General features: G+C 37.2%; 2 protein-coding genes across 31 annotated transcripts in view; one reads left to right on the top strand and one right to left on the bottom strand.

Annotated features, from left to right (window-relative positions):
- The first annotated feature begins 7,163 nt into the window (after positions 1–7,163).
- LOC114455537 (transcription factor 7-like) lies at positions 7,164–10,796 on the top strand. Its single transcript, XM_028436862.1, has 8 exons — positions 7,164–7,387; positions 8,872–8,938; positions 9,046–9,342; positions 9,443–9,501; positions 9,599–9,706; positions 9,825–9,984; positions 10,078–10,185; positions 10,294–10,796. Exons 2-8 carry the CDS (start codon positions 8,909–8,911, stop codon positions 10,339–10,341), a joined length of 810 nt encoding a protein of 269 aa, XP_028292663.1. The 5' UTR covers positions 7,164–7,387; positions 8,872–8,908; the 3' UTR covers positions 10,342–10,796.
- A 5,725-nt stretch (positions 10,797–16,521) lies between these two features.
- Positions 16,522–24,865, bottom strand: part of lrrfip1a (leucine rich repeat (in FLII) interacting protein 1a) — a 63,899-nt gene continuing 55,555 nt past the window's right edge. For 26 of the 30 annotated variants that reach the window (XR_003672581.1, XR_003672594.1, XR_003672588.1 and 23 more), the window contains 3 exons: positions 24,706–24,847; positions 19,385–23,788; positions 19,254–19,265 (listed from right to left, as the gene is read on the bottom strand). Coding sequence is in view for 3 of the 30 variants with exons in the window: in XM_028435329.1 (XP_028291130.1) it covers positions 17,232–17,339; positions 17,437–17,541; positions 17,619–17,698; positions 17,781–17,895; positions 19,216–19,265; positions 24,706–24,847 (600 nt within the window). In the remaining 27 variants the exon portion in view is untranslated. Of the gene's footprint in view, positions 17,340–17,436; positions 17,542–17,618; positions 17,699–17,780; positions 17,896–19,215; positions 19,266–19,372; positions 23,789–24,705; positions 24,848–24,865 lie in introns of those variants that run through there. The other 4 variants (XM_028435329.1, XM_028435330.1, XM_028435331.1 and 1 more) reach the window with 2 other exon arrangements.

Below are 24,865 nucleotides of genomic sequence, written 5' to 3'. Positions count from 1 at the left end.
AGAGATAGCTGAACGCAGACAGTTGGAGTGACAAAACACGCTCCAGGTAATTGAGCCCGTAGATCACTCAAACTGTGGATTATGCAAGGATAGCCATGGTATTCCAAGAACAATAGGAGCTAGAGGAGAAGGGAGAACATAGAGCCTAATAGTCTCCTTGTGATTTCCTGAAAGAATGAGCGTAATAGGGATTGTGCAATGAGTAACATGAGCTATTAGATGCCCATCAACAGCCTTAATTGTCCTGGGTTTGTCTATGGGCTCGGTGGGAATGCCAGTCTGTTTCACAAAATCTGCATCAACAAAATTCTCATCAGATCCGGAGTCTGTTAAGGATGTCACAGAAAATGGCTCACCATTGTACAAGACTGAAGACTGCAGCTGGATACGTTGTGGTGGGGGTTTCACGCTCTCACATAGCCCATAAAAAAATGCCCCCTGAAGTGCTGTGTCGTCCCACCCACTAGCTGCTGCCACAATCCTAAAGTTCAATGAATACTGTGCCACAGAGGAAGTTCCCTGCTTGAGAGAAAATAGGCGCTGGCTTCTCTCTTTACTTTGGATGGTCAAAAATATGTTTCATTTCGGTTATAAACTGCTGATACGACTGCAAAATCTCAGATTCGCTGTTCCATATAGCTGTAGCCCATTCAGACGCCTTTACGGATAGTAACCCAATTACATAAGCAATACGTGATCTATCAGAAGCATAGGTCTGGTGCTGCTGTTCGAAGACTAGATCAAACTTTAACAAAAAGCTCCCACAGGAACCAAGTTCCCCAGAGTATGGTTGAGGTGTAGGAATATATGGCTCACGTGCTGTTCGGAGAGTAGCAGGTTGAGGTGAGTCAGAGGCCTGAGCAGGTGGATTAGAGGTGGTCGGTGTGGCAGCAGGTGAGGCCAAATGAGCAGTGACTTGGATCAGCTGGGTTTGCACTTGCGTTACTTGCGTGGAAAGTTCTCCTAACGCATCAATCACCTCCTTCAATCCCTGGTCATGGCGTCCAAGAGTCTGTCCATGCACAGTAAGGACCTTGACAATGGAGACAATGGAGACAAAAACAGGCACATATGGCCAAAAACATAACATTTGGTAATTATAAAAATAAAATTGTAAAGTGCTTTGGGACGACTTCAGTGTAGACATAAAAGCACTTTATAAATCAAGTTATTTTACTATTATCAAAAGTACTTTTCCTTGAGTAAGAGTAAAAAAGTACCTCATAAAAAAACTTCTCAAGCAGTTAGTAAATTCAGATTAAATTTATTACTTCCAAAACAAACCATTACTACCTGAATGAAATACTTGAATACATTTATTTAAAAAAAACATAGCCTGGATTAAAAACAGAATCAACATAAATTGTGTATATCAGTGGTTCCCAAACTTTTCTGTGTCGTGACCTCATTTTTATATCACAAATTTCTAGCGACCCCAGAGACCTTTTTTCTCTAAAATGAGCTTTTTGATCATATTTGTTTTTCTGTGTTACAAATACAGAGTAGTAAATATTAGTGTACAAAGTGATAATATGAGTCAGCTCAGTTATTTTTTTAAACTGCATTTTATTTGAATTAGATTTATATTAAAGAGAGTGAAATATAATACAATTGTTTGATATTGTGTGTGGTGTTTTAATTTGAAAAATAATAATAAATATTTAAGTTCTTTCAGCTTAGTCCCAGGGTATGTTTCCGTATAGATTTAAACTTAATGGTAAATGTCTTTCTAATTTTAGCCACATTTTTATTCATATGGGCAATTTTTTCAAGACCCTTAAAATTTTTCTCTTAAATCATTACAACATTAAACATAAAACTTTACAATTGTTTGAGATTTGAAAAAGAATAATACATTTTTAAGCTCTTTCTGCTTTTTCTTACACTGCATGTGTATTTCTCTGATATTTTGATTTGTTTTATTAATTAATTAATTAAAAACAATAATTATTATTACTAAATGCTTCAGGCGACCCCACATAGCATAACTTCATCCCCTTGTTAATAGATCATAATAAATTAATTGTAAATATAAATAAAACTAAAGTATGGATATTTGGTAATTATAAAAATAACCCAGAAATAAAAATAAAAATAGATGATATTCAATGAGAAAATGTTCCTGGAAATACATTTCTTGTAGTAATAATTGACAATAAACTGACATGGAAAGCCAACATCAGACATAAAAAGCAAATTTTCAAAAAGCCTCTCAATTATGAACAAAGCTAAACATTTTGTGGACCATGATGCTTCAAAATCACTAATTCAAAAGGGATCAATCATTAAAAAATTACATAATGCAAGTTAAACAATATATTGTGTTGTTTTTGTTTCTTAAATTTAAAACATGTGTTTAATGCATTGGACAATCATTTAAAAGGCTGTGAGGTTTTCTCTTATCTTATTATGAGTGCTCTTGAGTCGTGACCACAGAGAATTAGCGAGATAAGAAACTAATGGAGAATCCCAAAAACCAGTGGGTACTAACAAAATCTTAAAAAAAAAAGATACCTCTTATTTTTATTCTTATGTCTTTTTGTCGGAGGCCCTTTGTGTTTAAAGTAGGCCGTGAATATTCATACAGAAACGTATGAATCGTCTATTCATACGGAGCGCCCCTCATTGGCCAGTTTAGGTGACGATAGTGCACCATGTGACTTAAAGTTCTGTTTCATTTTAAGCTACCCTGCAAACCATTTTATTTTAGCCCTAACCCAGGTAAAACCATAAAATATTTATTTTTTCATATATGTATTTTTAAAGGTGGAATTTGCCATGTTAAATATGTTAAAATTAAAAAACTATATATGACAAAAGCTAGAATTCAAACCCAGGTTAGCGGAAGGAAGAATCCATAGATCACTCGGCCATCCTGGCACAGCACACACACATAGAAAACGTAAGTTTCCATATCAATAGTCCTGGGGTTTATTGATATGTTTTCGTATGGATTTAGAGTTAATGGTAAATGTTTTACTAATCTTAGTCAGATTCTATATTCATAATGGAAATTTTTTCCAAGACCATTAAAATGTTTATCTTAAATGAATTTCAACTTTACATTAAATCCCTAAAATTTATGGAATCCAAACTGGCCAAAGACCTCTATTATTTATTTAAAAATGATATAATTAATGAAATTTAAAAGCTATTAAGTCAACTGCCTAATTTCTTTTTATTGTGTGTATGTATTTATCTTAGTGTTGTTTAGATGTGTTTTATTTTAACCATACTGGTTGGTATATTTTGTTTGCAATAAAGAAAAGAAAGCTCAGGGTTACCAGGTCCAGCAGCCTCTACTCCTTGGTTGGTTTGGGGTGATTCTAACCCAGCTTCACTAAACATCGTCTCTTTATCCTGCCACGGCAAACATGCAACCAATTTATCTAAGATAGTGCAGACCAGACTTTGTCTAACCCTGCATTCTCCTTTATCCTGGATGTATTTATCCAACTTTTGTGTAATACCCCCCAGATGTATATTTGACAAAGTGAAAGTAAAGAATAAAGTTAAAAAACTGTTGTGCTGCATGGGTTTCCTGTGTTAGAAAGTTGCTTGAAAAATGTGTTGTCTCCCTGGTGCTCTTCAGTTTGGGGATCCAACTTAGAGTTTCAAAAAGATCTGAGGCACTCAGAGAGACTGTAGTTAAAAAGCCTTTATTCCATCAGGACTATTTAATCATAAAAACCATGTCAACATGTTTCAGCCTAACAGGCCTTCATCAGGGCAGTAACAAAATGGCTGCCAAGCAACTTCCTTTAAAGATTTTCAACAGGTCACATGACCAAGTGAAATGTTACACATTTACAATTAAAATCTGTAGATCTGTTCATTCAGTGATGTTTAAGAACATGAAAAATGCATTATACAGGATTGATACATAGAGATTTTCTAAACATGTATTAAATTAGAGTTTGGTACAACACTAACCCCAATCAAGCTGCCTCTCACTCTCAGATTCAGACAGAATCTACATAAACATTATTTAAGCCCAAGTCCACCTTCATTCCTACCACATTCCATCCTACTTTGAACACATTTTACAGAAAAGTAACATATGAAATTGACAAACTGTTTGCTTCAAAGACAAAAAGAGAATGTAACCTGTTAAAAGAAGAAAATGAGGCACTGAAATGGTTTTCAACTAATGATAGTTTAGTCTTTATTTGAAGGGACAAATGCATAGAGACATTAAGATCATAAAAGACAAAGATGTTCTACACCAGAGTATAGTTAAACAGCTAGTTTCCATCTGTCGTCCCTGGTTACCTGTATAAAACATACAATAACACTCAATAAATTACAATGGTAAAAACTGTACAAGAACCATCAATTAAGAACACTCAGAATATGCACTCTCACTGACCTACACACAGACATGAACAGCATCACACCTGTACATTACATCCACACCTCTCATTTACAGCAACACACCTGGACAATACATTCTCTCATTCTGTCATTATTCATAAACACTAACCACACGTTCAATACAGTACATTTTATAAAATACACGTTCATCTGTTCTCCTTCATGAATATAAACACGTTACCGGTAAGTTGTCACGTGGTTCAAACATAGTGTCCACCTCAGTGTCTGTGTGAGCAGCTTTGATTGTTCCACAGACACTTTTTAAGTTCTGCAGTGAACAGAAAATAGTCAGTTTGACTTTTCAGGTCTGTTGTGAAATCGTTCCATTCTTTATTGCTTTATATGAGAAGTATGATTGTGCTAATGAAGTTTTACATCTGTGTATGGTACACTGCCCCCTGGTGGAGGATCGTTAGAATCAGAAAAGTTTATTTGGCCAAGTTCAGTTTTAAAAAACAACACAGAAAATTTGACTCAGTATTCAGTGTGCAGAACAGAAAAAACAAAACACAAGCCAGTAACAGTAATAATAATAATGATAAGTATAAATGATAAATAAGGATAAAGGATAAATATATACATTTTGTTTATGGGTGTCTGGGGGTGTGTATATGGTTCTAGTTGTCACAGCAGAAGTGAACTTTATAAAGTTCTTCAGAGGTGCTGGTGCAGAGTTATTTAAGATTCTATAGGCCAATCGTATTAATGCAAATCTTTGAATGTTGTCAAAATTTAACAATCTATATTTTTGAAGGACTAAACAGTGATGGTGTTGTAATGGTTTTCGGTCGAGGATTTCGAGCGATTGTTTGTGCAAAGTTTCCAACGGCCTCAGAGCGGCTTTACTCGCCTGGGACCAGCAGGTTATACAATAATAAAACCGAGACATAATTATTGCATTAAAATAAGTTTGAGCATCCTCCAGTGTTCAGCATACTTTCCCCATGCATAAACGAGCATATCATCTGCATACATCTGGATATTAACATCCTCGCATACAGATGGCAGAACAGAAGAAAGCCGATGTTAGAGCCTTGTGGCAGTCTGATATCAGTAGCAGTAATAGTGGATGTAGTGTTACTGATACGGACACATTAGGTCTGACCAGACAGATAGGAGTTAACCCAAGCCAGAGTGTTTGTCGACAGTTTAAATTGAGTTCATTTTAACAGTAACAATGGGTGTTGATATCTTGTTTATTTCCTGCTTTATGGATTTGAATGATAGTGGCTGTTTTTAATGTGGTAGGGAAGGTGTTTTCAGTTATTGATTATCAATCTTGTTAATAGAGCAGTGAGAGTATCTTTATAGATGACATCATAATTAAAAGAGCAGACAAATGAGGACCAGTGGCGGTGAGGGGCAGAGACAGTACATTAGTGGGGATGTGGGGCAGAGACCAGTATACAGAGGCCTTGAGACAGCTGAGCAACAGTGAATACTACCAGCCTTTAATGTTTCATCTTACAGAGCAAATAAAGACAGAACTTCAAGAAATGCTCTTAAATGCAAAGGATCAAAGGTGGATTTCTCAGAATAAACATGACTTTTTGCTGTGTAAAAATCCCAGAATTCCTTCTTTCTACATGTTTCCAATAGTCTATAAAAACCTAGAAAAACCTCTGGAAGACCTATAATAAGTGTGAATGAATCTATCACAGAACCAGCATCAAAATGTGTTGACTTTCACATTAAATTATTTGTGTTAGAGCTGCCCTCTTTCATACAAGACAGTGCACATGTACTCAATAAAATGAAATAAATTAGAAATATAGGGCCAGCACTTTTTGTGACTATGGATATTGAATCACTTTAGACAAATATTGACCATGAGGAAGAGTTGGAATCTCTCTCACATTACTTGGAAAATACTCAACCAGGACAGACGCCCCCTGCTGTATTCATCCTGCAACTCACAGAATGGACTTTAACTAACAATGTGTTTGTCTTTCAGAATCAATTCTATAAACTACAGAAAGGTACAGCTATGGGAGCATGTTTTGCACCTAATTATTCCAACCTGTTTATGGGACACTGGGAGGAGAAGTTTGTGTTTTCAAGCCAGAATGTCTACCAAGATAAAATCATATGGTGGGGAAGATACATAGATGACATTCTTTTACTTTGGTCAGGATCAGAGTCAGAGCTTCATATTTTTCATTCATATCTCAATAAAACAAACAACAACCTGAAGTTAAGTCTTGATTTATTTGTATTTATTTTTTTAAATCAATGACTAGACATTTCAGGGACCCCTTCTAAACTCCAGATGACACCACCTGGGGTCCCGCCAGCAAAATTGAAAAATGATGAAGAATAAACCTGTTAAATTAAAAATAAAATAAATAAATGAATAAATAAACGTAAAAAAGAAAAAAAAATTAAAAGAAAAACAAATTTGATAAATATGAGTGACAAAAAATACAAAAGTTAAAATATAAATATAAATACGAATATGAATACATCAATAAATAACTGAATAAATGCAAAAATATAAAAATATTGTTGAATAATAGATTGATATATAAAAGTGGAATGAAAAAAATATCCAAATATTATTTTTTATTTTTTATTTTTAAAATTTCATTCATTTAATAATTTATTTTATTCAAACTCAAATATTTTTGAATTTGTTTTGTTTTTGTTTTTATTCTTTTATTCATTTATTTAAAATGTTGGCAGGTCTGGTCCTCCATAGAAAAACACTGGCCTACGTAAATATTTGTATTTTTATTTGTCATATAAAACGTCTAGATTGTCCTTATTTATGCTCACAAATAAAAACAAAAATAGAGCGTGTATCTTGAAAAGTTTTCTAAGTGTGTACGTAACGTGGCGTAGCCATAGAAACGAGGTGGATGCGTCAGTTAAAGTCACCTACTGACCTTCAACGTTCTTAGTGAGCAGCGACAGACGGTGAGAGCAGAGCTGTCAGAGCTGTGAGCATCTTTGACCCGAGAAAGGAGCGAAAAGTTTACCAGAAAAAGACTTTTTAAAACAGGAGACCAGAAAAGTAAGACCATGGCCCTGCGCTGTTTGAATGATTCTCATCTGATAAGGCAACTTTAATCATTTTAGCGTTAAAAAGTTAAACATATGCTACGATTATATTCTCTAAGTCTGTTTAAATCAGGTTTGAGACCTAAAACGTTTAGATTTTATATTATAGGTCTACAGAAAACGTTTTTAACATAACAAAAATCAATAAATGATGATTTTTCATGTGTTACTTTTGCTTCTGTGATAATTTGACTCTGATGTGACACTTGTAGTGAACGTTTGTGCTGCTGAGACTGTTTAGTAGAGATGTAATTATTTAGTAAAACAGTAGATATACTTAAGTCCTGTAATGACTTTAATGAAAATTTGTACTTTAGTTCATACCTTAAAATAAGTCGATTTTTACTTATTATTTAAGAGATAAAATAGATTCTGAAGAACTTGATATGATTTTGTTTTGGTTCGTTTTAACAGCCAATGACGTTCAGTCAGTCACTGAGTGAAATGTCGTTACCAACCATGGAAGCTGTTTGCATTGTTTGAATATTACCTTCATTTATTTACATTGATACATACTTTATTTATTACAGTGATTGTTTTCTTAGTGTAGATGAATTTTTCGTTATTTAAGTTTAAATGGCTATTTTTTCTCCATCGTATTTCATTATGATTTTATTCACAGATTATGCATGTCCAAAGTTTAAAAAACTTAATAAAACTTAGCATTGGATCACACATTACTGCACATAACCCTCTGTTTAATAATGCTTTCATAATTAATAAATGGAAACAACCAGACCAGTAGGCTAGAATACATCCAATAATTATTATTCTTATTCAAAAGCCTCCTGTGGACAAGTGTAGCAACTTATTATGTTAAAATAATATTTAAAAAATCCATCTGCTTTGTCCAATGTCATTGCGCTGCCCATAGATATATCAAAAAAATAAAATGAGTAGATAATTGATAAATAAATAAATTCCTTAAAAGAAAGCAGTGCTGATATACAGTAATCACTGCACAAATTAAATATTTATTCATGTTTTGTCTGTATATGTTGTAAAAGGTTAACATTTCTTGTAGTGCAATATTTTTGCAACATTTATGCATGTTTTATTCTTGAAAAAAAATGTATAAACAAATACATTTATGATATTGCTTTATTGTGACCATCACCAGCCCTCCCTAAGGAAGGGTAAGCTAAACTTTATAAGGGGGGAATTTAATTGGATTGTTTATTTTTGAATATGCAAACAAAATAATGAAAATGGAGGAAAATACAAAAACATTTTCATATAAGACATTGAATACAGAAATAAACTCTTACTCCTTCTTCTAATCCTTGATGGGATACTTCTGTAGATTATTGTTGTGGCGCTCTGCATGACTCATGTAAAGTGCTTGTAAATGTCACTGATCTCAATTCTTCCATTACTTTAACCTTTGTTACTAATACATGTCACTGATCTACTCACTGAACCTCTTTCCTCCCTCAGAGTCTGGAGAATATTTTGTGGCCTATTGATCAGTAAGATGTGGGCCTCAGAACAGCACGTTCAGCCGGTAAGAACCTGGACACGCCCTTCCTGTTCTTCTGTAGAATTCTCTACTTAATAATGTTGATGTGTTATTGATGGTTCTTTAAATATGGATGTCATTCTGCTTTTCAGGAACAGACTTTTTTTTACTGGCCTGAGGATTATGATGACGGGTACGGGGCCCAACAAATAAATGGCCAGTACATTGCCCAACTGCTTCAGGACCAAACAACGTTCACTGACGACCATGACGGGGCTCCAACCTATGCAGACCTGACAACCATTGATGTCTTGTCTATTGCAGAGGACTGCCACCCACAAAATCCTTGCCCTACAACCATCAACCCCATTCCTAATGATGTGCACATGCAGGCCCAACAACATATTGAGCTCCAAACCTTCATCCCATCGGCTGTGTCTGCTATGACAGTAAGATCTCTGTTTAACACAGTTCTTAATGTATTTCTGTAGATCTTTGTATTGATACTATGATGGGAACTCTAATATTCACATGTTTTTGTGTCTCCAGTATAATGGACTTCCAGTGTTCACTGCAGGGATGGATCCACTTCCCACTTTTGGAGGACAGTAAGTAAAGCAAACAAACAGACTTGTTCAAACGCAGACGTTACTTCACATGTGACATGATTTCTGATCCAGTGTGTTTGTGTTTTAATCTTTGTAGGAATGAGAATGACTGTGTTTCAATCGTGCAACCAGAACCCCCAGCAGTCCCAGCAGTCCCAGCAGTCCCAGCAGTCCCAGCCCCCCCAGTGAAGGCCCCAGTCTTAAAGTGAGTTTCCTGCAGTTGTTTTCATCGTACATGTCTTTCTTGTGACTGACTCTGGATCATGCTCTGCTCACTGTTAACATGTGCTCTTATACTGTGTATTTGTGTTTTGTTCCTTCAGAAAGGTGAACAAGCGTAAGGCAGAGAAGGTGGAAGAGGGGCTGTACATAAAAAAGCCCCCCAATGCCTTCATGCTGTTTCTCAAAGAGCACAGGAAGTCTGCGGAGGAAGATCTGGGCGTGAGGACGAGCGCTGTCGTCAACAAATTCCTCGGTGAACGGGTGAGTTTGTTTTTCCTCCATGAATGATCTGTGATCTTTAAACTCTAGTCTTCAGTGTGTGTTAGTGACACTTTTCTTGTTTTCCATCAACAGTGGAAGTCATTGCCAGCGGAGGACAAAGATCAGTATAATACTGAGGCCAAACGTTGTGCTTTGCTCCACCACGAGCAGAACCCCGGCTGGACCAACAAGAAGAACTATGTAAGTCTACCCTGCAGACATGTTGCCACAGCAACCTTAAAGGTGATGGAACAGTGACTGTGAAAGTGTTTCTTGAGTTAACTTAAAGTTTCATGTGTTTGGTTTTAGGCAAAGAAAAGGAGACTAATTCGGAGAGTGGGCGTGTCCACGTGTTAGAGACGTTGGTCCTGCTACGTCACTGGAACTACGGCTGAAATCTATGGAATCAGGACAATATCACAATGAATTAACTCACGCAGGGTTTTTCAGAAATGCACATGCTTGGTTTCACAGTTTTATTTCAGACTCACAAACGCACATGATCTGTTTTGTAAATATATATTTCATTCAAACTTGTAACATAAATTCTGAAATGCACACTCTACTTCACAAATATTATTTTGAGGCACACATGTAATATAAATCCACAGATAATGCAAATTGCTGTTTCATCCGCTAACGTTAAGTTTTATGTGTTTTGTTTTAGGCAAAGAAAAGGAAACTAATTCGGAGAGTGGGCGTGTCCTCGTGTTACACGTTTGTCCTGCTACGACACTGGAACTATGGCTGAAGTCTGAGTCCAGAGATACGTCCGGATGCTGCAGTCGTTCTGAAATCCACCCTTGCTTAAACTTCTTGGAGTCATTTTTGGAAGCTGATGATTCAACAGCTTCTGTCACCGTCATGTTATACATTGTACATTTTGTGAATAAAATATGAAATAAAAAATTGTAACTACCATTCTTTAAGGTAATCAATTCAACCTAATAACACTACATCCAACACAAACCACAGTGTGTGACACTTTAAATGGCAGTGGGCGACAGCACTAGGAGATCATATCAGCTGCTGTTGTATTTGTGTAAATGTAGTTATTAACCATTGTGATCTGCTGACCTTGGCATACTTACAAAGTATTCTACACTTCTTTAAATATACTTTATAACCAGTGGTGGGTAGAGGAAACAACAATGGTACTCCAGTAAAAGTACTGTTACTTCATCAGTCATCTTCTGATCAAGAGGTTGGGGGTTTGATCCCAGTCTATGTGTTGGGCAAGACACTGAGCCCTAAGTTGTTCTCAGTGGTTGACCCATGGCAGCTCAGTCTCATTGGTGGGTGAATGAGTTGAAATTGTAAAGCGCTTTGGGACGACTTCAGTGTAGACATAAAAGCACTTTATAAATCAAGGTATTTTACTATTTTCAAAAGTACTTGTACTTGAGTAAGAGTAAAAAAGTACCTCATAAAAAAACTTCTCAAGCAGTTAGTAAATTCAGATTAAATTTATTACTTCCAAAACAAACCATTACTACCTGAATGAAATACTTGAATACATTTATTAAAAAAAAAAACATAGCCTGGATTAAAAACAGAATCAACATAAATTGTGTATATCAGTGGTTCCCAACCTTTTCTGGGTCGTGACCCCAGAGACTTCTTTTTCTCCAGCTTTTTGATCAAATTTGTTTTTCTGTTACAAATACATAGTAAATATTAGTGTACAAAGTGATAATATAAGTCAGCTCAGTTATTTTTTTTATACTGCATTTTATTTGAACTGTATTTATAATAGAGTGTGAAATAGAATACAGTTGTTTGATATTGTGTGTGGTGTTTCAATTTGAAAAAGAATAATACATTTTTAAGCTCTTTCTGCTTCTTCTTACACTGCATGTCTATTTCTCTGATATTATGTTTTGTTTTTTTAAATTGTGCGAACTCGATAAATAAAAACAATAATTATTATTACTAAATGCTATAGGCGACCCCACATTGGGTCACGACCCCAAGGTTGAAAAACCCTGGTGTGTATATAAATATATTCTAATACCTGAACCTTCACAACCTGTGTGCTTGAACACACTTGTTCTGAAATATCTTCACTAACAACAATGCAAGACACAGTAATTAAGCCCAACTTTGGAGCGTAACTTCATCCCCTTGTTAATAAGTTAGTGTGTTTAATATTTAGGTTTTCTAATTTCATATGATATATGTGTCCCCTACACTTTATTAGAACACCCGCTAAGTTTATAGTTAACCCAGTGATAGACAATAAACTACAGAGGTGGGTTGTGCAGCAGTGCTCATTGTGTTAACCTTCTGCGTATATAGGTTAACTCACTCCATATTAGCGAACATACTATGGGACCATTATTGTAACAAACTATTTGTGTGTGTGTGTGTGTTTAATTAGGTTTTGTAAACAAAGTTGATATGTGTCTGTATTGATATCCGTATACGCGTGTCATTAAACCGGGACACTTTATTGGTCGTCTCTGTGGACGGAACTTTTGGAACACATTTGGCGAATGCAATCTGTAACTTTTAAAGATGCAACTCCTACAATACTAGAAACCAGCAGTTGTCACTGGTACCAAGTGACCTATGCACACAGGTAGATTCTTCAGAGTGTCATAGCAAGGAGAAGTGTCTGCATCACATGGCTTATCGACAGAGGTACCTCAGGGGTCAGTGATAGGTTCCTTACCTTTTGCCTTTTACAGCACCTAACTTGGTGTAGTGATCCACTCCTAAAGCTTCTCCTACCACTGCAATGCTTTTGCCATTCAACGTTTCCACCCATTGACACATGGTCTCAGCGTGTCTGGCTGATATATCCACATGGATGAAGGAACGCTACCTTCAACCAAATATGTACAAGACTGAGCTCATTGTCTTCTCAACTTGTCCCTCAGTTCAACCACAGCTCAGTGCTTGGCTTGAACCCAATCTACTTGTGCCCACAAACTCTGCCAGAAATCTTTGTCATTATTTTATCAATCAATAATTATTCATAAAAGCGTGGTTTAAAATGCCTATCCTTTACAAACCCTGTCCACCACACACACACTCAGGCTAAAATAAAATCAATGACACATGGCTGGTTACAGAGGATCTTGGTAAGAAGACACCATCACAAGGTGCCGTCTGCACCAGGAACACGTCACAGGCCGTGGGCACAAGATGCCCAGAAAGAGCCCTCAGTGCAGCAAAAATGCAGAAGCCATTCACCACCAATGAAGACCAAAGCACCACTGCAGCCACGGCCCATCACATCCCCCAGTGCAGAGGGCTTCATCTGAGGAAACACTGGGAAAGACAAATGATTTCATTCAGAAATATTTAAAAAATACAGATTAAAACAGAATTACATTAAATTGCACTGCATTACAATAGTCAATTCGACTGTTGAAAAAAGAATGGATTTGCGTCTCTTTGTTGGCAAGAGAGCAAATGGGGTGACTTGACCCTGGCCATGTTCTTTAAGTGATAAAAATGATTATATATACAGTATATAGTTATATTTTTATTGTGAGGGATAAAAGTGAGTTTGTGATGAACTAACTGAACAGAAAAAGTGGGAAGGGATGATGGAGAAAGTGAAGGGGAGGCTGGAGAAGTGGAGGTGGCTGTAATCACAAATTAATCTGGGCTTTATTCGTCATATTTTATTACATATATGAAACATGTCCTCTGCAATTAACCCATCCCTGAGAAGCAGTGCGCAGCCATATTGCGGTGCCTGGGGAGCAGTTATGAGTTAAGGGACTTGCTCAGCATCTCACAGTGATGACCCAGGTGAGATTTGAACGGATGGAGGGAAGGGACTGGCCCACCTCTCTCACAGAGGGGCTGCCTTTAGACAGTTCATACAAAAGTTCCTTACTGGTCCAACTGAGGTGGTCTAGAGACTCATAACATGCAGTATTTTAAAGAAAGTGAATGGACTTGGACTGGATTATCCACTGACTTTTAACATGCCTGCTTTTTATCAGAGCATTTACCTTAGCTCTGGGTGACCAGTCTGTTCGTTTGGTGGAAAACATCCTCAGCAGGTTAGATCCTTGATGGAGACCCGTTTCTGATTTAGGATTTACCATGGAACTACCTGGGCTGAGCCTGAGAGCGATGCTATTTGGAACAGCCAGCATTAAAAACCTGTATAATGTCATAGGAAAACAATCCTATATTATGTCTGTTACAGCTCTGAACAAGAATCAATTGAGCAGTAGAGTGGACACTACATGGAGACAGAGATAAAAACGTAGCTGATAATGTCAAATCAGTGTGGAGGTTTTTATTTGGTTTTTAATTAAAAGCCTGTTAGTGTTAAAAGGTCAGGAGAACTCTAATATAGAATTTATGGGGCATATAGCCGTGAACATTATTACATCATTATAAACACATGAACTGCATCATTTCTTTTCATCGTTATCTAATTTTGAGTTCCATCTTTTTCCTTCTTCTCGCTCCACAATCTTTTGATTGTACTGTGGATTTTAATATTTTGATAGGACTTCGAGATGTCTATTGTTCTAGTTTTCACTATATGAATGAAGTTGAATTGAATTTCTCTGATTGGTGGCCTTGGAGTCTGGATGGATGGGGGTCTTTGTCCATGGCTGACAGGTCACTTTCTTTTTGAACCAGTTGAATGCAATATGGGCTGTAGGTCTCTTATTTGAACTCAGAAAAAGAAAAGGATGTTTGTTTGTCTTGGAATTTTGAGTCTAACTGAATATTTTTTTCAGTAATGAAAGCAAACGACAGTCCCCGTTTCATTCTCATGACACTGTCCTACATAAAGGGGGATTTGACTAAGAATGCACACTAAAAATAATAAATAATTTAAGAATAAATACCCTTCCATAACTCCTTTTTGTGACAATCCACTTACAAAAAAGATTCACGATGGTCACTACACTCATCTTACTGATGACTCATCTCATAGGGTCATTACTTACTGGAACCAGTCACTGATGACTCAGCACATAATACACACATTGAAAACAGCCAGCTGTCCGCTCGTAATAATCACGTTCTGACACATTCTTCTGCAGTCAACCAAAGTGTGAAGATTAAATTAGTTATGTAGCCACAAAAAGCAACAAATGCCATGTTTGCCTGTCAAAGAAAGACAGCTGGACAAATTTAAATGTGTGTTGTAGCTAAAAAGCACTGCAACACAGCCTTGTCCTCACAACAGTCCTGAAATGTGACCAATTTATATATTTTTTCCAATTATACAGATCAAACATCAATGCCTTTAATGAGTTCCCAGGATTAGGCATTCATCATTGTACACTCAGGTACCTTCTGTTAAGGTTAACACATAAAACCTGCACATCCAAACTTTAATGACACCATCTCAAATTGGTATCTTGAATATAAATGGTTCAGTGTAATAAAAAAAGGAATAAAAGCAGTACAATCATGTTCAACTGCATTTTGGGATGTGGTGTAACAAATGCTTCAGCCTGCTGAAGTTGCAGAACAGCTGCAATAAGCATTGTTTGATGCAACATATAAATGTGCATGAATTGCTTCCATTTTCGATGCATCTTGTAATCATGGTAACAATCTGTGTGTAAAATATCACGTTTAAATACACATACTGTTTAAAAACACAAAGGGCCTGTACTACGAAGCTGCATAAGTATATCTACGATATCTCTCCATTAGTGGGCTTCACCTAACCAAACATTCCACATTAGAAATCACCTGTAAATCCCGATGTCAGCCTGGTGAAGTGTACGTGCATGTGACAGGGTGGAGATTGCAGCGTCAGACCAATCACAAACACAAAGTCACCGGGCAGACGCGTCGCAAATGAGGGATAATTCTTAAAAAATATGAAGAATTAAAATCAATAATTGAGACCAAAAAACAAAACTGTTGCTGCTGATAAAGCAGGAAAGAAGGAATTCAGAGAACTGATGACTGTTAATGCTTAAATTAGTGAAATAATACAATTTTCATGGGAGAATAAACCGACACTGATCATTTTCACTTTACTAAGGCACAGACATTGTATGTGGCTCCGATGCTGCGTTCACAACTCAGCCTACAGCATAAAAGGTGGACAATATTTGTATTTTATACAGCCTGTATTATACATGAATTAATAAATTTATGGGTCTCAAAGAGCCTGACGCACACAGGCTTTACCAGCTAACTAATGTAGGTCAATCCATTAGATAGAAATGTACGGTCTATGTTTCTTATAGGATGTCATTGGGTAAATGAGAGGATTACATCACTCTGCTGTCAGATCAGATTCACTCAGCGACGTGTCCACAGAATAATCCACCTTTTCTCAGGCAGGTTATTTTTCCAAGAAAACGGGGCCTTCAAGCTTTAAGGAATTTAACACAATAATAGAAATGTCTAACTTAGTAATTGGAGTGTTACATATTTGAAACAAAGCAGTAGAGCCACTGTTTCCCACTACCATTATTGTGGTGCAAAGCTTAGGCTGCAAACACAAACATTCAACAAATGGCCTGTGATGCAATTCGATCTATAAAGATAAAATCTGATGTATTAAATGTGACTGGTGAAAAAAAGTGCTTTTGTTTAGTTTGTTTATTTCACAAAGAATACAGTTATTTATGTTTCCTTACAAATATTTGAAAGCTTTGTAAACAGTGAAGCAGCAACTTTCCCAGTGTGTTGTGCTAACACCACTTTGAGTCCCTTCAGTGTGTTTTTGCAGTTATGAGTGTAGCAGAGGCAGCCAATCACTGAGTGTGGTGAGGCAGGGAGAAGCTTTAAGGTTTGAGTGGATCCGAACGCCCTCTCACACTGAGATTCACATCCGGTACAGTGCTAAAAATAGGTAAAAACAGTTGATCTCTTTGACTGCAGTAGTTAAATTACATCACGGTCAGATGACCCAGAGATTTGGGAAAAGCACAGAGCATTTTTGTTGTCCTCGTCTTTTGTTTTGGATTCCATTGAAAATAACAAGAAACTCTGTTGGTGAGAGGCATCAGCAAGCCTGAGCATTCTGTCTAAGGACTCCTTTTGGGGTTTTTTGTATGACCCAGGGCTGGAAATTAAACCAACATCTGCACCCGTTCTTTGTGTACTCTTTGGGCAAGTGCTTAACACTACAAAAACTTCCCCTCAGACAAAAAAAAAACAATGACATGGCACTTTGCTGGTTGGTGTTGTCTATTCTGTGACTGTGGCAGCTATTTTTCTGAGGCAGCAGGCAGAACTTCTAGGGGACTTATGGCCAGTGTTGATCACCGAAGAAGAAGAAGAGCTGATGTGTGCTATGGAGTCTGTGCCATGCCACGGCTGGACTTTATCTTCTCCAGTCTCTTTGATAAATGACTGTAGTTAGACTCAAGCTCATCAATTTTGTCCAGCGCTGACCTCAACTGTTAGATCAAACATAAGGAAAAAAATATGTTTAAAAACACAGATAGCAACTCCAAAACTTCTAGCTATAAGTTTACAGTGAGAGGAACACCCTGCCTCTCTCTGTAGCTTTCGTTTCTCTGCTTTCAGCTCGTCCTCCACTTTTTCGGCGTTCTCTGCAGCAGACTTGTAGCGTGTTACCTGACCCTCAAGCCTAGTCACCTGGAAACCAAAAACAATGCTGAAAGTATGTAAGCTGAAAACATGGAGTGCTGTCTGTTCGATACTCGTAAGCTTACATTTTGCTCTAATGCAGTCACTTCTTGTTCTGCCTTCACTAGTTTGAACTTCATGTCGCTTACTTGCCTGTGTGAGTCTCCTGAAAGTTTAAAGACAATGCAATACTTCTTACAGACACTGCAGCATATACCTTGTTGGTTTTTATTCATATATACCCTTACTTTGCACCTCCATGATGTTGGAATCTTTTCCATTTTCAATGATTTCGCCTTCCGGACTAAAGTCTGTGCTATTCTTCTGTGTCTTCTGTTCCAGCTGCGATTTTAGCTTTTTTACCTGAATATGGAAACAAAAGATGGTTCTAATGTAGTCATCAAGATGTTGAAGCCAATAGTTAAGACTTACTCAACACTTAAAGAAACTTAACCACATCGGGAAAATTCATTCCCTGCCAGACCATTGACAGATTTGTCACTGGTCTATTGAGGAAAATGTTGCTAAGAGCTCCACATTTGTGCGTGTTCACGAGGATACTGGTAAAGGATGATAGGTTTCAAAACAGGGAGGGGAGGGGTTTCTCACTAGTCTACATACTGCAGCTTTAATGTCTGAACCCCTTGAACAACAGTGAGTAAACCTTTAAGTGTAAAAGTTAAAATTGGATCCAATTAGCCATTTTACTTCCCTGGTGTCATGTTAATCGTTAGTGTTACAAGGTGTCATGTGTGAATTGGGAGCAGGCGTGTTAAATGTGGTGCGCTCTCTCTCTCACACACACACACACACACACACACACACACACACACACACACACACACACACACACACACACACACACACACACACACACACACACACACACACACACACACACACACACACACACACACACACACACACACACACACACACACACACACAGGTCACTGGAAGTTCAATATGACACCTCATTACAAATAACTCTCTGAAAATCTGAAATTGTTGCTCTCACTAAAGATGAGCTCAGTTGAAAGACGACTGCTGCACAGTGACCAAGACTATACAGTGGTTTAACAGGACACGTGTTACTCAGACAGGCCCCGTCATGGTCACCCAAAGAAGTTGAGTGCTTGTGCTTGGCCAGGGCTCAGCCTGGCCTGCATGATTGTCATCACAGATAAAACCTCTTCTAAAAATGATGCACAAAATAATACAATTTTTTAATGCAAATAATTTGCAGAAAACTAGCAGGCTAAAGACATTATGTAGTGTAGTCAGTTGAGACCAACATAAACATATTTGGTTGAGAAAGTGTCGTGTGTGTGTGTGTGTGTGTGTGTGTGTGTGTGTGTGTGTGTGTGTGTGTGTGTGTGTGTGTGTGTGTGGGCGGGGAATCCAGGTGGGGAGTACAAAGACAAGGAAAACAATGCTGGCCACACAAAATATTGACCCTTATGGTACAATTTGAACATTTTTACTAAGGAGTGTACTCACTTGACACCAGATAGCAAACAATGGAAACCCAAACACATAATTGGAAATTTAATACATGTACAAATAGTGACTTTGTAATACAGAAAGTATGTTTCATTTTGCTCTTTCAAGGAAAGGACTTAAACATGGGAATTATTAATTTTATAGATGGAATGGATTGTATTGGATCAATCAATGTCTTACCTGCTCTATCATCTTTTCACGCTCATCCACCAGTTTTCTAAGGCGGATTTCTGGAAAAGGAGCAAAGGTTTTAAAAATTAACCATCTTAGAAATAAGAACACAAATACCAGTAAACAGTAAAAAAAAAAAAAAAAAAAAAAAAGTTAGTAACTCAACTGTATAACGTACCAATGAGAGGAGCCAGGAGGTGGTAGGAAGGGGACTGAAGTTGACACATGCAACAAAGGAGGCATCCATGGGGTGATGGAGCAGAGTGTGAGGGGTGGGGTGTTAGCATGCACAAACTGTGGAAAGGAGCTTCTAGAACCACAATGATACTACATGACCAAACACAGTGACCTAATGTATGGACAAATGTAAAGTACCGGTACAAAGTTCCATTTTTACACCAGCATTAACACTCAAGACCTAGTAAGATCAAGATTTGAAATGAGCAACAGTAGATTTATTGGGAATGCCCACTTTTGTAATGAATGCAATAGATTGCAGACAAAAATCTTGTTTTGCAGTCAGTCCTTAGAACAAACCATTCTGAGAAGTCAAATATAAAAAGACATTAAGTCGTTATGGTGTGACTACTTTCCAAACCTACAAGAATACCTAACACTCAATGCCATTACAAATAATCTCTGATACAAAACAAATGAACAAAACGCTTTATGATTAAAGAAACAATACCCATTCAGCAAAGTGGAACAGGCTTCAATACTCATGGTTGCTTGACTGTATACATCGAAACTTCTTAAGAAATCAAATAATCTCCCTTTTTAAACAGACCTTAATGAAAACAATAAGTAGAATAATTCTTTGGCCCATAATTTATATTTAACGATTTTCTTTAAAGTAGGGTTAATGTGTGTTTAATAAAAAAACAATCAACGACCACATACATCAAACAGCCATTTCATCGTGACCTCTGATAGTAGATTACACAGATTTTGTCTTGATCTGTTGAAAAAGCAAGTTAAAATGTACTTCAACTTGGTGTGTTAGAAAGGGAAAGCATTGGCAAGTGTGCGATTTGGAACCAGTTGGGATGCAGTGGTCAGCTTTGAACAAAATTGTGCAAAGGAAGAAAAGGAGGGTGCAAACTATTAACTAGTCTTGGGCAGCCAAAAGGTCTGTGATTCATATGGGGAGTGATTGTTGGCCTAAATTGCTCATGCAGAGGTGGCATCACCTAAGACTCGAATGCCAAAGCTGACCATTGTCCAATGCTGGAAGAACCAACACTGGACCCCAGGGTTTACTATAGCTTCAAGGCATTGTTGCGTAGGAAGTGTAATGCTTTGAGCAATGATCTGCTCAAAATTGTTTAAGCTGACCAAGGCATTGTTTGAAAATCCGTGTTTTGTCAAACATTTAGCAGGTGTCACAAGGTTATGGCTGATTGATATATTTGGTTACCAAGTCTGTTCAACAGATATACTTTTTACAGGTCTCATTGCTTCACGTTTCTTTCTTAGTTAACATTTATAAAGGTAAACTATCAAACAAATCAACACACAAAACGTATAGCTTTGATTGTAAAATTGTCGAAAGAAAAAATGGCTAGATGCTTTTAACCATGTTACAAGCCCAGGACCCACACTTTAGTTGGGGTATTTGTAAAATGAATGAATGTTTGAATCTTAACATTGGTTCTCTGAAAACAACTGTAAATAATATAGGCTACTAGTTTTACAATGACAGCTTTATAAAAGGTGGATAAAGTAACAGGGTACCTGTGATAAGAACGGAAATATAATTTTAAAAATAACAAACATTTAACTGTATAATGCCTCGAATTATGAATATATTTACTTTCCATATTTTGTGTAGACTAAGACATCTTACAGTCTTCTTTACCCTTGCCTTTGCTTTTATTGCTACTTTTCCTACCATATCTCCCGCTCTGGGATGGCTCTTTGCTACTGGTCAATTGGTCTTGACTCTTTGGACTATCTGAACTGTCGCCCTGCCAGTCAAGCTTGACCACATCTAATGCTTCCTCTACCTGTGTGGACATTGTTTCTTTTAAGTTATGAGCAAAGGCACCTAGTGCTTCAAAAGAAAAGTCATTTCCTTTATCCGAGACATTCAATGGTTGATCTGCTACCTCTGGCACATTTTTGGCAGTGGCATTAGATGTGGCTGCCTTGTGAACTAAAGAGACCATGTCCTCTTGAAGCAACATGTCTGTTTCTGTATCAGCCACCTTACTGTCCCTCAAAGTCATTTTATTTTCATCTGACATTACTTCAACTCCTTCTTCAATCTCCTCTTTGTCTGATTTTTTGGAAAGATCAAATGGTAAAACTGCTTCCACACCTATGTCATCAAAATCAAAAGATTGCCCCTCTTCATCATCACCATCTATCAAGGTGGGTTGAGATGAATCTGTGGTTTTGCTTTTGTCTATGGTTGCTTCCTGTACTCCCTCAGCTGAAATCGCAGATAACTTTCTCTCGTCAAACTGTTGATGTTCTGCAATAGCCATCTCCTGCCTGACAGAGGAGCTAACCTCAATTGAATCTTTTGTAGAGTAGGGTGTAGTTAAGAGGTCAGTCACATCCACCTTTTCCATTTCAAGCTCTGCTTTTAAATCTCTCTGATCCACAGACATACTCACTGTGTCTTCCAAATGCTGGCTTAGTTGTACACATTGTGAAACAACTGACATATCAGTGTTTTTAACTGATGTTTTAGCAAAGCTTTCAGTGTTTTCATCTGAAGTATTGTTTGGCTCATTTAAATTGGTAGATATTGCCACATCATTACAAAGCTCCTCTTCTGTTCCATTCTCTTTTAGCTCTGTGCCATCCTCACCATCACTGGTTGATTTAACACTAGGGGCGAAGAGTTCTTGATTAAACTCAGGTTTTACTGTCCCGAAATCGGTTTCCCCCATAGTTTTCTTCTCAGAAATTGTGTTGAAAACTTCGACTGACCCACTTTTGTTAACAGTAGGGTGGACATTGGTCAAATCCATTGCTGCACAGGTGTCAGGCAAGCTCTCAATAGCATCGGTTAAGTTTTCAATGAACATTTGCGGTGGGACCATTCTGCTATGCTTGCTTTCTGAAACATGTGCTGACAGTACTTCACTGCTTGGAACAAAGGTTTGAGTTTCGTCTTTGTCTGAAATGCCTAATTCATTTTTAAGCTTGTTACTTTTGTAGTAAGGCAATGCATTTAGAGCCTCAACTTTATTTTCTCCTTGATCAACATTTTCAGACTCAGCTTTTATGGTATTAGCGGCGATGTCTTCAGGAGAGTTGTTAACACTGGAAGAAATGTCTTTGTTAAAACTTTGACTGCTCTCTCCATCACTGACATGAATGTCAGATGTTTGAGTGTCACCCTCTGGATCAAGACTCATTACAGCTCTCATTTCATCCCATTTAACATCTTTTTCATCCTTTTTAGCATCCATTTCAGTTTCCTGAAGTGTTTCAACATATGAACTTTCACTTGTTTCCATTTGCGCTTCAGGTTGTACATTCTCCAAAGGCTGTGCATTATTCACTGCATTAACACCATGATAAATTTGAAGTCCACCAAGTATTTCCATGCAATTGGTGTTTTTGTTAAATGCAAGCATTTCTGTATCTTTCAAATCTACCATTGTGGTTTCCATGCTTGGATGCTTTTCATGCTCATTAGAGACCTGATCTATTTCTATATCTGTAAGAAGAGGTTCTTTATCAGCAAAGACCATTGTAGCATCTTGTAGCAACACAACTTGAACCTCTGGTTCAACTGATTGTTTGCTCTCAAACGTACATAGAGCCACTTGATTTTCTTCAAATGATTCACGGGCAGGTGTGTTAACACTCGTCTTGTCTGTGGACTCAACGATTTTTTCCTTGGCTTCTATGCCCTCTTTTGTCGTTTCTCCTTTTTGTGTCTTTTGAAGCTCAGTTGTCTCATTAGGCTCTGGCCCTTTTCTTTTCCCTCTTTTCTTTCTTTTCTTCTTTTTTTCTTTAACAGAAGTACTGGGCATTTTCTCTGCCTCTTCATTTTTGGCTTCCTCTGTTCTCTTAGGCTCTTGCTCATTGTTGTTTGATAACATCTTGAAAGACTCATGAGATAATCCTTCATTGGGAACAGCATGAGTAATTTGCTGGTGACAATTATCTGCGTTCATTAAATTCCTTTCTTTCTCTTCTTTGTGCTTGTCTTGTTTTTCAAGAAGCTTTTGAGACACTTCTAGGATATTGTTTGTTTCAATATTCATTTTGCTTTCTTTTAGATCTGGTTCCTCAAGTAATTCATCCTTAGACTCTATATTACTTGCACTCTCCTGAGTTTCAGTAGTGTACACGTTAGAATTTTGTGTTTCAGCTTCTTCAATATTCCTGTTCTTTCTGAAGTGACACACTTCAAGGCTGTCTTGGTTTATGGGAAAGTTCATCTTCTGATCTGTAAGCTGTTTTTCATTCGGTTTTTGTGGTGGGGACCCATCAGGAATATCACCCATTGAATCAAAGATTAAGTGACTTTCTTTGGTTTCCTTATCAATTTCTTGGTTCTGCTCTGGATCCAGCTCTTCCTCCCTGACAGTTCTCAACTCAGTCTCCTCTGAGTTGCCTGAGAGATTATGAAAAAAGAAAGGAAGTTGTAGGGGTCTTTTAATTTTGTAATATTCAGAAGTGCGTCAGCAAAAGTGAGTGTTAGGCAGAAAGCCTTACAATCCAACCAGCCAGAAGAGAAACAGAGTGGCAAGATGCTCAAGAGAGATGAAAAGCCCACGAAGAACAGAACAAGGAAATTCAGGAAAGATTCAGGAAGCAAAATCTGAAATTCCCATCTCATCAGGAGAGCAGGAAAATCAGCCTAAGGTAAATAAAAGGACACCTAAATCAAGCTTTGCCTTGAGCCATTAGCTGCTATTGAGAATGAGAGCTTTAACTGTCTTAAGACCCAACACCACCCAGCATTTAAACCACCTGCATTCAATTTGTTTTGTTGATTAAAATGTAATTTTAAATAAAATAATTATAAAACCATAAGGAAGTCTCAAAACAAACAAGATTTGTCTTGTTATTGCTTCCCAAAGTAATTATCAAGAATGAAAAACTCCTTTCTTTAATGAGTTTCATTTTTAATAAAGGGTGGTTTCTGGATTTGTGTGCGTGTTTAATTATATAAAACTCAGTGAAAACTGGTGTTCCTTTTTATCTGTAACCCCAAGTCCCAGACCCATTAAACTATTATTTTTAGATTGTCATAATTCATTTGATTTGAGTCTCTTTCCGGCGCCTGCCCAACCACACCTCCCGTTAAAGTACTTTTTTTTTTTTTTTTTACATTGTTTCATCTAGTTGTTTACTAGAGCTTAAGCTGTTTACAGGAGCTTAAGAATTCATTAAAAACCTAGGGTTGAAAATTCGAGATTTGATTTTCTAGTCTTTTTTTTAAAGACATTTTAGAGTAGAATCTGAATGCAGAGTTTTGCTAAACCGTGTTGAGTAAAGTGAAAGATAGTGTTGTGTAGTGGGTTTTACCAAGCACACTGTTCCCCTCTTGCGGGCCTTTTTGAGACTCTTGAACCAAAGAAGAGGGATCTGCACCAGCTGTCAAATCAGGCTCCTTTTGACTCGCATCCCCGTTGATGTTCAGATCAGGACCTAAAACTATTCCATGTTTCTAAAAGACAAAAACTAT

Source organism: Gouania willdenowi, chromosome 21, assembly GCF_900634775.1.
Source record: "Gouania willdenowi chromosome 21, fGouWil2.1, whole genome shotgun sequence".
Lineage (NCBI taxonomy): Eukaryota > Metazoa > Chordata > Actinopteri > Blenniiformes > Gobiesocidae > Gouania > Gouania willdenowi.
This window is presented reverse-complemented; position numbering and strand designations above follow the sequence as displayed.